Below are 12,939 nucleotides of genomic sequence, written 5' to 3'. Positions count from 1 at the left end.
ATCACTGAGGTCTTCATCTACTGTGGATTACTGAAACACCACAACGTTCTGAGTGGATTGATTGATTTACTGTGAACTGTAGAACATTTCTGACCTTCCCCTCCCTCTGAATGTATCAGTAAACATTAGGATGTGATTGTTCTGGACGACCAAACCAGCAGTTTGCTCTTTAATAGTTCAACTAAAATATGCTAACAAGGAGGAAACACGAACTCTTCACACCGAGGCTCTGACTCTGATTAAAACATGGATGGAATTTAACACGTAAACATGTCGATGAGTTAGAGGAGTATTATATATCAGTTCATTTTTACCAAGCATCTCAGATTTCTCTTCTACTGGAGGGTCGAGGGGAGGGTCCAATCACCGGTTGGACGGTTGGAAGGTCCGTCATTGATAAACGATCCTGATTGGATGAAAGATTCACGAGGTGGAGACTGATGGACGGAGCTGGAAAAGAAGAATCTGTGACATGTATTCAGGCTGAGAGGATTCATGTTTACCACCGTGTCTTGTGGACAACGGGAGTTCAGTTTATATGTAAACATCTGGATGAAGATTTCTGTGTTTTTGATGTTTCTGTGGATTCTGACTGTTTCCAGAGGAGGTGAGTGAAAACTGTCTCTGTTCTTCAGACTAACATTTGTTCACGTTATTTTCCATCTATCCGTTCTCTCTGTTTTCCAAGTTAATCTGAGTATTATTGGTGTTACGAACTGTGGAGGACGAAGTGTTTCTCTGTTGGTCTGGTAGCAGACATCTGCCCTCCTCCTAGAATGTTCTGCTGGGAAACATGGAGTCCTGATCCAAAACCTTGGAACTGATGCTGAACGGAACCAGAGCAATGAGATGGACGCTTTGGTTCCTGTCCAGTAACTGAACTGCTGAGGTTTGAGTCCATCTGGCTGCAGTGATGGGGTCTGTTTCACGAAGCAGGTTTAACAAACTCTGAGTTTAATCCTCAACTCTGAGTTGATCTACTCTGAGATAGAAAACTCTGAGTTTTCGGTTTCACAACGGCTGATTTGAGTTGCTTTAATCAACTCGGAGTAGTTTCACTTGGAGGTAAGTGCGTGCACCACAATTCTGAAAAGACAGCATTAAAGGAGCCCCGATTGGACGAGTCACCATGGCAACGGGGAAGCGAAAGTTTACGTTTATGAACTGGAAGTTTTTAACGCGCTCATATGGCGAGTTTGAACACATTTTTAGAAAGAAGTGCAACACCGCTGCAGCTGCAAAAGAGAGAGAGACGGTGTGGAGAACACTGCTGCCCGGATCAATGCGCAATTTAGTCCTTTGTAATCGTAATAATATTACAGGGAAAAACTGTCTGAATGGTAGAATATTAAGTTATTTCATTTAGGTGAAATTCTGCGGGGGAGAAGCACATGGGGCAGCAGCTTAAGATGAAATGTAAAAACATTGTTCAAACAGGTCAGACCTGCAGGAGCGTCACCAGACCTAATACTGTACTGGGGCACACCTGGGGCACAAAGCATTCATGAGAGTGCGCAAAGTGTGCGAGAAAAAAAACATATGCAGCACTTATTCACATAAAAAAACCTAAATAGTTCTTTAAACCATTCAATAATATCAGACTAGGTTGTTGTCTAGATCTTTGATTAACCATCTGAAATGTACTGCGGTAATGCATTTGGCCTACTTGTGCACTTTACTCTCGACTTCTAAACCATTACTGATAAATGCAAATAGGAATGTTTCTGGTGAAAAATACAGAAATTTTACTATTTTTTCTGGCAACAAAACCAGATGCTTTAGCTGAAGCCATTTTTCTGGGGACAAAACAAGATTCTTTTAGTCAAAGACAAACCGATTAACAAGACAAGTCTGTGCTATTTTTCTGTGAAATAAACTTGAATGGTTTAAACATTTGGCTCACGACTTGATGATAGGGAAAAATGTTTTTCTTCCTGAAGATGGACCATTTGAGAACCACTGCACCATCCATAGGCTGTATCTGTCAATTAACACAAGCTTACTCAAAATCATCATTGATGCAGAGGTCCTGAGCAGAACCAGCAGACCATAACCAACATTATGTTTCATGCTGATGAAACTCACTGGAAATTCCCCCGAAGCTTGTACAGCAAATTAATATGGTTTGTCCTGATACAAGGATAAGATAAGTAATAAAGAAGAAAAATATGTACACACACACACACACACACACACACACACACACACACACACACACACACACACACACACACACACACACACACATACATACATACATACATACATACATACATATATATATATATATATATAGACCCTTTAATGACCCACGTCACGAATGACGTCACAACTTTAGCTGGAGGCAGAAGGGGAAGCCCGCGGCCATGACCGAAAGGCGAAAGAGGGACTAGGCTCTATCAACTTTTCTAAAATGTCGTCCTGCTGTGTTTTTGGATGCCAGAATAGGAGGAATGACATTGGCGAACGCAAATTAAAGTTTTATAGGATTCCACCGAACACTCGTGCTCAGAGGGAACGAAGACAGTTGTGGTTGAATGCACTGAGGCGAAAAGACTGGACAGAGACGATCAGCTGCAGTCAATTCCAGCCATTTTCAGTACAAAAAATCGCAAATATTCTATTTGTAAATAAAAAATACTCAATTCAATTCAGTTCAGCTTTATTCCAGACACTGGGTCCAAATACACACACCATAAGAACAAGGACACAACAAGACACAGAAAAAAATACAATCAAAAACAATAACCCGTTAAATATGACGAGAAATACAGGGAATATTGGACGCCCATCGCGAGGTGCATTGCAAATAGTTTACTGGCTTGTGTCGTCTGGATGTTCAAGGTTGGATTATGGCCGTTTTTTGTGGAATATTTTCATCTGTGTGTAATAATGAACCGGAAATGTGAGTCGCGCTGTGTACGTTAAAGCCGTGTACAGAGAAAGGATGGATGGATATTCATTGTTTGTCGGACAAATGTGTTTATATTACCCGCTGTGGTAATCACATCTGAAAGTGGTTTATACCGGCGGATTCATGAGAATCTAAGCTTTCCATTGGTGTACAGTGTTTATACGGACATTCTTTAAATTCCTATGCAAATTAGGTAAGTGTACCGCTGGCGGTACACTGAAGTTTAACGGGTTAAAAATGCTCGAGTTTGCAGCGCAAACTACCGGTATATACTCCCAGTCCCGCTTGACTTCTCGCTCCGCTTTTGCCTCCAGCATTAGCCCCGCCCACAAAAAAACGTCACAATGTTTGTAAACAAATAAAGGGTCTATATATATATATGCTTAGAAGAGTTATGCTTAGAAGAGTAAAGAGGAAAAGAAACCCAAATTAGGGGAAAAGTGGGGCACGCAGAGTTCACACAAATCAACAAAAATCTGAAAATTTCCAGTATTATTTACAGGTGATATATATACAGGAAAAGACCTTGAGCTGCTGCTGTTAAACAGTCTGACAGCAGCAGGTATGAATGACCTGTGGTAGTGCTCCCTCCTTGATGGTGGCGGCAGTAGGTAGTTAGTTAGTTAGTCATGAAACATAATGTTGGTTATGGTCTGCTGGTTCTGCTCAGGACCTCTGCATCAATGATGATTTTGAGTAAGCTTGTGTTAATTGACAGATACAGCCTATGGATGGTGCAGTGGTTCTCAAATGGTCCATCTTCAGGAAGAAAAACATTTTTCCCTATCATCAAGTTGTGAGCCAAATGTTTAAACCATTCAAGTTTATTTCACAGAAAAATAGCACAGACTTGTCTTGTTAATCGGTTTGTCTTTGACTAAAAGAATCTTGTTTTGTCCCCAGAAAAATGGCTTCAGCTAAAGCATCTGATTTTGTTGCCAGAAAAAATAGTAAAATTTCTGTATTTTTCACCAGAAACATTCCTATTTGCATTTATCAGTAATGGTTTAGAAGTCGAGAGTAAAGTGCACAAGTAGGCCAAATGCATTACCGCAGTACATTTCAGATGGTTAATCAAAGATCTAGACAACAACCTAGTCTGATATTATTGAATGGTTTAAAGAACTATTTAGGTTTTTTTATGTGAATAAGTGCTGCATATGTTTTTTTTCTCGCACACTTTGCGCACTCTCATGAATGCTTTGTGCCCCAGGTGTGCCCCAGTACAGTATTAGGTCTGGTGACGCCCCTGGTATGTATGCTGTAGTCTATGCTATGTAGACTTAAAACTTCGAAGTGATTTTTTTTTTTTTTTTTATTGGTGAAATTTTTACTGGGGCACTGCAGATCAATACTGGGGCATGTGCCCCAGTGAAATCTGTCTGGCAACGCGGCTGGACCTAGGCATTATTTCATGGAGGTACTTCATGATGATCATGTTTTACATTGTGAAGTATCCTAAATATTAAGTGGCTGTTTGACTGTGCAGTTGTTTTATCCACACATACGTATGTTGGGAATCTGCACTACATCAATAAAATTGAATTGTATTTTAAAAGACGCTTTAGGATTTTATCGCCTCTTTACAGCCTCAGATCCCAGAAATATTAATGAATCTGAACTTCCTGAAGTTTACATCTGGAAATATTTATTAATCTAAACTTTTAATTTATTGTAATTTTGTTTAGTTGCTCAACAACTAAATCTAAGTGTGTTTCTGATGCAGGTGTGAGTCTGTCACTAACATGGTCTTTACCTGATGTTGCAGATACTGAGGTGTCCTGTGTTTTCATGGAGAGATGCATCTTACCGTGCAGCTTCCAGGTCGCTGATCACGTCGTCATCCACTGGATTCATTTGACAAAAGGACACCTCCGTGTCCATTTGTACGACAACAACCAAGATGACCTTGGATATCAGCACCAGATGTTCAGAAACAGGACATCACTGTTCAAGGACCAGATCTCCAGAGGAAACGCCTCACTGCAGCTGACAGGAGTGAAGGTTCAGGATGAAGGAAAATACAAATGTTTCATCAGCACCATCAACAGAAACAAGGAGACATTTATCAACCTAAAAGTTCATGGTATGAGAAAAAATAAAACCTAACCTGAAACTATTATTAACTCTGTCTGCACATCTACATTCTCTTTCTTTTTTCCAGCTCCAGTCCATGATGTCAACATCCAGCAGGTAGAAAACAGGATGACCTGCAGCTCAGAGGGGATCTACCCTCAACCTGAGCTCACCTGGTCCACCACACCTCCATCCAACATCAACCTCCACAACACAACCACAGTCCAGCAGAATGAAGAGCAGCTTTACAGCATCAGTAGTTCTCTGATCCTCTCACACAGTCGTACTCATCTGGTCTACAGCTGCACCGTCAGCACTCCAACAAACAGGAGGAGAGCTGCTTGGAGAAAACTCAGTGATGCTGAGGAGACACTGATGACGAACACTGTTCTAAAGACTAACCCAGGTAAGATCTGAAAAAAGTCTGTTTCCACCTAACGTTTAGACTTTATCACCTGTGGAAGTTTGGTTTGTAGAAATGAACAGATTCTGCTTTGTTCCAGGTGGTTCCATTGCAGCAATAGTTGGGGTGGTTTCCATTTTGGTTCTAGCATCACTGGTAGGATTCTGTATAAATAAAAAGAAAAAAGACAAGAAAAATGAGCGTGCTGGCAGGAGGGAAAACTATAAGTAAGTCTCTCCTTTGTATTAAATACATCACTGCTGCACTATAATGAACTCTATAAACTAGAATTACATTAATAATAACTATTAGTCACATTTCCTCTTTGTGTAGGATGTAATTCAATTATTTAATCAGTGACTTTTACACACAAAGTTTGTGATGGAAGTCCTTTTTAGTATTTAGATGATTTATTATTCGTCTTCATTGTCATCATTATTAACTGAGAACTTTTCAGAGTTCATGTTCCAAAGTGAGAGAATCTAGAATGTAAGAAGATAAATGTGCAGACAGCTTAGAAACTGAGTATGGAGCTGAGTCCTTCAGCGAGACTAGAAACTGGGGAAAAATGTTTTATTTTTACCTCATTATGCATCCATAAGGTTTTTTTATATTCTAGAAACCAATACATTAGTGAAATAAACCGTCAATGCTATGACTGAACATTTCCACCTTAAAACTGCAGTTTACCAATGACAGTCTCACTTCTACTAAATTATTCCAACTTTCCAGCTCACACTTCCTGGTTTCTGTGTCTCTGTGTTGTGACTGATGCAGACTTTGAATGCAGACAGCAGATGTGTTCACAGTTCAGTTAATACTGCAGTAAACAAACTGTTAGTCTGCTATGTAAACACTTACACATCTTCACTGTCAAACATGAAAGCACACAAAGCTCCTGTAGATGTTTCTGAAAGGCTTTCATGTTCACTTTCCACATGCTACAGCAGCTGGTCATAAATCAGCCTGCAGCTCCGTGTTATTGATTATTGTCCATCACAGCTCAGGAAACTGGAGATTTTAGAACCTTAAACTGTGTTTGGGCTCCATCTATACAAAGTCCAGCAGAAATCACTGCAGCTTTAATTGTTTTAATCATGAATGATCATTTTGAGCACATTTAGTTTTCCAGCCTCATGTGCAGTCAGTTTGTTTGCATTAAGAACAGTTGACTGAAAACAGAGTTACATCTCAGCCTTATAAGGCAGGAAGGGATTATTTTCCTGGAGAATCAACTCCTAAATATGAGAATTTATGTTTATTATTGATTTAATCAACAACCTTGGAGGGACTTTGATCAATATTTTATTCTATTTAACTTGAAATTTACTTTCATCACTTTTATCTGTCAGCACAGCTGTGACGATGATTCAGATGCAAGAAAAAAAATACATATTACAATGACTGAACCTCATTTATTGCTGTTTGCAGTCAAGTACAAATGGAGCCACTGAGGATGGAGGAGAAGAGATGGAGACGATGAAGCTGCACCAGATCCTGCTGCTCTGTTGAACTGAACACTCTGTTGGTACTGAAGTGAGAATCTATCAAATAAATGTCAACTGAACGTCCAGTTAAAGCAGCAACCTCCAACCACTGTTTAAAAAGTCAATCGGTCCACTTTGTGCTTCTATTTATGACCAACCTGATGTTTCTGTGGTTTTAACACATGATGTTCTAATGAGACTAAATAAGAGAAATAATAGCAGCAGAGACAAAAAACAAAGTGGAACTGAAGAAGTTCACTTTAAACTGACTGTGGAACTTTGCTGCCATCTGCTGGTGATTTATAGTTTAGTTTTTTAAACATCCATCCATTCTCTATACACCGCTTTGTCCTCACTAGGGTCGTGGGGGGTGCTGGAGTCTATCCCAGCTGACTCACGTGAAGTCAGGGGACACCCTGGACAGGTCGCCAGTCTGTCACAGGGCTACATATACAGACACACAATCACACTCACATTCACACCTACGGGCAATTTAGAATAATCAATTAACCTCAGCATATTTTTGGACTGTGGGAGGAAGCCGGAGTACCCGGAGAAAACCCACACATGCACAGGGAGAACATGCAAACTCCATGCAGAAAGATCCCAGGCCCACCCCAGGATTTGAACCCCGGATCTTCTTGCTGTAAGGCGAAAGTGCTAACCACTATGCCCTGCCCGAGTTTTATCATGATCAGTATAATTTTACTGTTTAAGTTGGTCATGTAAATGTTCAGAATTCTACAACATTAATAACAGTAATTTTTTTGTAGGGTCTTTATATCATTATTTTCTCAGATAAATTGGTATTTTTTTATATCATGAGATCTGAAGCTCTTAAACATAATATCAAAGTGAGATTTTATTTGACCAACATTAATGATTATTTTCTCTGAATAGATGTGATGTTTTACTTTTTCATCTTTTTGAAAATCATTGATGTCCATGAGGGACGTCTCTAAAGTCCTGCTTTGACACTTTAACATATTCTATAAACAGAGCATCTGTGATCTGTGTTCAGGGTCCAACCTCCGTTTTACATGAACTCTCAGCTTTGTCAGATCAGTTTACTGCTGCATAGAAATCAGCTGAGCAGATCTGTTCCTTCCAGAATACACAAATACAGTTTAAACACTGACAGCCACAAGATAAACTACATTTTTCTTTTCATAGTTATTTATTTTAAAGTCAACTTTAATCATTTCATGGTGTAGAAGTCTGTTAAATTCCAGCTAAAACACAATGAGACGTTGAAACTGTAAATCAGACTAATGACGTGATGACTGCCAGCAGCACTTTAAAGTCCTGCCTTTAAGGTGATGTGGAATAATGTGGAGTATTTTTAGATGAGATTATCTTTGGCTTTCTCCCTGAGGAGAACTTTGTTTTGGACTTTGGAGAGAATCCAGATGTCATTTTGTGTCTATTTGTGGTTGTTTTGTGTCTCTTAAGTTTGTTTTGCATCTAGTTTTGGTCACCGTAAAGCCTGATGGGTAGCTTCCCAACGTCCTTGTCCTACCAAGTGCACACCGAGGGCTCGGGGATCTCTGTCATCCACTAATGCTTGAATAAAACCAAACTTTTCAGACATGATGGCAGCAAGATTCCTCCGTCTTGCTCTCCCGGTGCTCAGGCAGTCCCGTTCCTACTCCGAGGCCGCCTCCGGGGCCCCACAGATGTCCTTCACTTTCGCCTCCCCGACACAGGTGTTTTTCAAAGAGGCTAATGTGAAGCAGGTTGATGTGCCCACGCTCACCGGTGCATTCGGTATCCTTCCGGCCCACGTTCCCACCCTGCAGGTGCTCAGGCCCGGTGTTGTCACAGTCTTCAATGACGACGGTTCCTCTGCTAAATACTTTGTGAGCAGTGGGTCAGTAACCGTCAACGCTGATTCTTCAGTGCAGCTGCCAGCTGAGGAGGCCGTGCCCCTGGACCAGCTGGACATTGCAGCAGCCAAGGCCAACCTGGAGAAGGCCCAGTCTGAACTGGCCGGTACATGTGACGAGGCAGCGAGGGCAGAAGCTCAGGTCAGCATAGAAGCCAACGAGGCCATCGTCAAGGCTCTGGAGTAGACCTGTGGTAATCTTTTCTGTTGCTTTGAAGGAAATCAGTGGTCAGCTGTGTTTCCAGTTCAGTCAGTGTCCAAGAGATTCCAGGCTTTCTTTGTACAGTGGATGAAATTAACAATAAATTTATTGGGGCGGCATGGCTCAGTGGGTAGAGTGGCTGTCTTGCAACCGGAGAGTTGCCGGTTTGATCCTCGGCCCGTTGTGCTCATGTCGAGGTGTCCCTGAGCAAGACACCGAACCCCTAATTGCTCCTGATGGGTCGTGGTTAGCGCCTTGCATGGCAGCTTCCGCCATCAGTGTGTGAATGTGTGTGTGAATGGGTGAATGTGACATATCATGTAAAGCGCTTTGGGTACCTGGTATAGTAAAGCGCTATATAAATACAGACCATTTACCATTAGTTGTTTGGTGGCTTTTTAGTTTCTTTTTGTGGTCATTTTGTATGTCTTTGGTGTTTATTATTCTCTTTCAGCCCATTTTGAGTCTTTGTGGTCATTTTGTGTGTCTTTGTGGTAGTTTTTTAGAACTTTTCCAGCTAAATCAACACTTAAAAATCTCATACTGAGATCAAGTTTGTAGATTCAATAGTGAAGTGTTTGACTGAATGAATGAGTGATGGAGTTGCAGCTTCCTCTGCTGGACACAAACTGAAATCATTTATTGTGGTTTCTCCAAGAATGTTTTTTATTTTTAATAATAAATTAACAATAAAACCAGTAGAGGTCACAGACTGTTACAATCATGGTGTTTTGTCAGCATGAAAATATGACGTCAAACAGGATTTGAGAATCTTGTGACATGAAATGAAGTCTGATGATCCAGTATTAATACTGACAGTCTAATGATACATGGAAATACAGACTCTAGATTGTATTTGAAGCCTCGTGTTTCTATTTAGCTCCAATCACATTGAAATTCTAGTTTGAAATCTTTTCTGTCAAAAATCAAAATACAAAACAAAGAAGTCAACCTACAGCTTATTTTAGACCAAATAAAAGAACTCATGAAGTGAAAACATCTATAAAACTCAACATTATCAAAATAGTTTTAAAATGCACAAAGAAAACAATGATAGTAACAGCAGACAAAAGCGCATCAATAGTTAGAAATTCACCAATTAGCTATTAAAAGAAAACACTGAAATCCTTTTAAATTGAACATTCAACTACAAAAGTTCTTCAGATCTCCTCAGTATTTCTGTCACGTTCATTCAGTGAAACTCTGTCAGTTTCAGTAAAAGCAGCATTAGATGACTAACAGATATGATGCAGTCAGTCAGATGTAAAGCTGCTTGTTATCTTTTTAAATCAAGATTTTTGGCTTCCTTTATATTTTTACCAGTGGGCAGATGTTCTAAATACTGAGGACGACGTGTCTCCTGCATGTCCTCTGATAGCTACACTGATGACCTCATGGAAAGCAGCCTCAGTACAAACAGATGAACATACATACAGATGCATACAGATGTACATGCAGACGCTATTTAGTCCTTCAGCTACTGGTGCAGATGTTTTTTGTTTCCACTTCCAGAGGTCCAGACTTTACTGGAGTTCAGGTTCAACATTTTCTTCATTTGAAGGACGTCCTACATTTTTATTGTCAAGCTTCATACATCTGGACATAGAAGAAACATTCATCTTCAATATAGAGACCATAATAAATTTTCTCATCAATCATGACTCCTTCATGTGATTTTCTGTTTTAGCTTCATTTCAGCGACTTTAATGTTTTCATTTCATGGATGTTGTTGAACTCTGACTGAGATCATCTTAGCTGATACAACAAACCATGTTGTAGAAAATAAGTGGTGGAAATGTTCCTGAAACATCCCAGAAAACTAACTTGATGACAACAGTTTTCTCCTTTAACATGTTCCCTCATTCACTGTAGTTCACACAGAGCAGCACACAAGTTTAACACACAACATTTACTTTTGTTGTTTCTTCACTGCTTGATGTTCTTGTGTTGTTTTCTTGTTGATCTGAGAAATGTTCAGAAAAGATCATCAACCCACACAATGAAAAAGAAATTAATTCTGAAGTGAAAGATGAACGTCTTCTTACCGTTTTTCTTTTTATGGAACAGTAGAAGGATGATTCCTACTGCTGCTGCAACCGAAACAGCTCCAACCACTAAACCTATGATTCCTCCAACATGGACTGAATTCCCTGAAACATAAAAAGATTCAGTTAATTTTCTGTCTCTGGAAGCTTCATGAGGGAGTTTTGTGATCTTTGATGTTTGCAGGTCAAACACATCTTCCCGATAATCAGAGGAACTTTTGCTGTTTTACCTCCACTGATCTTCACAGAGATGTCACTTATCAGCGTCTCCTCAGCATTACTGAGTTGACAGGTGTAGATTCCCTCCTGCTCTGAAGATAAGTCCTGCAGTGTGATGTCTCCTGACTCTGACACATCCTTCACCTGCTGCCTCCACTCCTCTGAGACTGTGGAGCTGCCATCAGTCCTGCTCTGCTTCACCATCATCTGACTGTGGTTGAATCTCCAAAGCAGGTGAGAGAAGGAAAAGTTGGAGGCAGCGCAGGTGATGATTGTTTCACTTGTTGATCCACTGATAGGAGCTGAAATGATGGAAGAGAAAAAGACCAGAATGAAGCAAGTCAATAATGTGTGAGTGGATTGTTGAGATGAGATGTTTTCCTCACTGAGTTTCCTCCAAGCAGCTCTCCTCCTGTTTGTTGGAGTGCTGACGGTGCAGCTGTAGACCAGATGAGTACGACTGTGTGAGAGGATCAGAGAACTACTGATGCTGTAAAGCTGCTCTTCATTCTGCTGGACTGTGGTTGTGTTGTGGAGGTTGATGTTGGATGGAGGTGTGGTGGACCAGGTGAGCTCAGGTTGAGGGTAGATCCCCTCTGAGCTGCAGGTCATCCTGTTTTCTACCTGCTGGATGTTGACATCATGGACTGGAGCTGGAAAAGAGGAGATGCACAGATAGTTACTGATATCCATCCATTTTCTGTTGACCACTTTATCACAGGAGGACTGGAGTTTATCAGCTGATGGATCATCAGTCCATCAGTGGACCAACACAGAGATGATCAAACACATTCACACCTACAGTCAATCTAGAATCATTCATTAACCTCAGCAGGAAGCTGAAGCACCAGATGAAAACATGAAACTTTACACAGAAAGAACCAACACCCAGATGACAGTTCTGACCAGGTCACCTCTGTCCAAGTTACTAATATTCTGAGTTGAAAGGAACTTTAAGTTGAATGAACTATGTGATGAAACTGTTCCTATATTTAGAAAACCATTGAACAGAAAGAAAACAAATGATATTTCTGTATTCTCCTACCATAAACTTTTAGGTTGATAATTGACTCCTTGTTTCTGTTGATGGTGCTGATGAAACACTGATATCTTCCTTCATCCTGAACCTTCACTCCTGTCAGCTGCAGTGAGGCGTTTCCTCTGGAGATCTGGTCCTTGATCAGTGACGTCCTGTCTCTGTACATCTGATGTTGGTGTCCAAAGTTGTCTTGGTTGTTGTAGTACGAATGGACACGGAGGTATCCTTTTGTCAACTGAAACCAGTGGATGACGACATGATCAGCGACCTGGAAGCTGCATGGTAAGATGCATCTCTCCATAAAAACACAGGACACCTCAGTATCTGCAACATCAGGTAAAGACCATGTTAGTGACAGACTCAGACCTGCATCAGAAACACACTTAGATTTAGTTGTTGAGCAGCGTTCCTGAATTTTTTATAGCATAAAATATAGATATTTATAAAGATATCTGTAAAATTTAAAAAAAAAAAAACTTTCCAAGATAATCTTGTTGGTTTTATAAACCCACTTTTAGGAGGAATTTTTCAAATATTGAAGTTTTATTCTATATTTGATGGAGGAAGTGTTAAAGATAAAAATCATAAACATAAAACTGAATCAGTGTCATGTCATCATGTTGTTGATTCAGTATCTGCAATATTGGACTCAAATGTTCTGATTGTGGC

The 12,939-nt window shown here is 40.2% G+C and overlaps 2 protein-coding genes across 2 annotated transcripts; one reads left to right on the top strand and one right to left on the bottom strand.

Annotated features, from left to right (window-relative positions):
* Positions 1 to 8,448: 8,448 nt before the first annotated feature.
* LOC110947021 (ATP synthase subunit delta, mitochondrial-like) lies at positions 8,449 to 9,080 on the top strand. Its single transcript, XM_051943950.1, has one exon. It carries the CDS (start codon positions 8,470 to 8,472, stop codon positions 8,950 to 8,952), a length of 483 nt encoding a protein of 160 aa, XP_051799910.1. The 5' UTR covers positions 8,449 to 8,469; the 3' UTR covers positions 8,953 to 9,080.
* A 2,058-nt stretch (positions 9,081 to 11,138) lies between these two features.
* LOC127532502 (programmed cell death 1 ligand 1-like) lies at positions 11,139 to 12,463 on the bottom strand. Its single transcript, XM_051944251.1, has 3 exons — positions 12,277 to 12,463; positions 11,618 to 11,884; positions 11,139 to 11,533 (listed from the first exon to the last, which is right to left on the bottom strand). Exons 1-3 carry the CDS (start codon positions 12,434 to 12,436, stop codon positions 11,139 to 11,141), a joined length of 822 nt encoding a protein of 273 aa, XP_051800211.1. The 5' UTR covers positions 12,437 to 12,463.
* Positions 12,464 to 12,939: the final 476 nt, after the last annotated feature.

The sequence above is a fragment of the Acanthochromis polyacanthus genome, chromosome 23, assembly GCF_021347895.1.
Source record: "Acanthochromis polyacanthus isolate Apoly-LR-REF ecotype Palm Island chromosome 23, KAUST_Apoly_ChrSc, whole genome shotgun sequence".
In the NCBI taxonomy this organism is placed as follows: Eukaryota; Metazoa; Chordata; class Actinopteri; family Pomacentridae; genus Acanthochromis; species Acanthochromis polyacanthus.
Note: the sequence above shows the minus strand (reverse complement) of the source record. Positions and strands in the feature narration are given on the sequence as shown.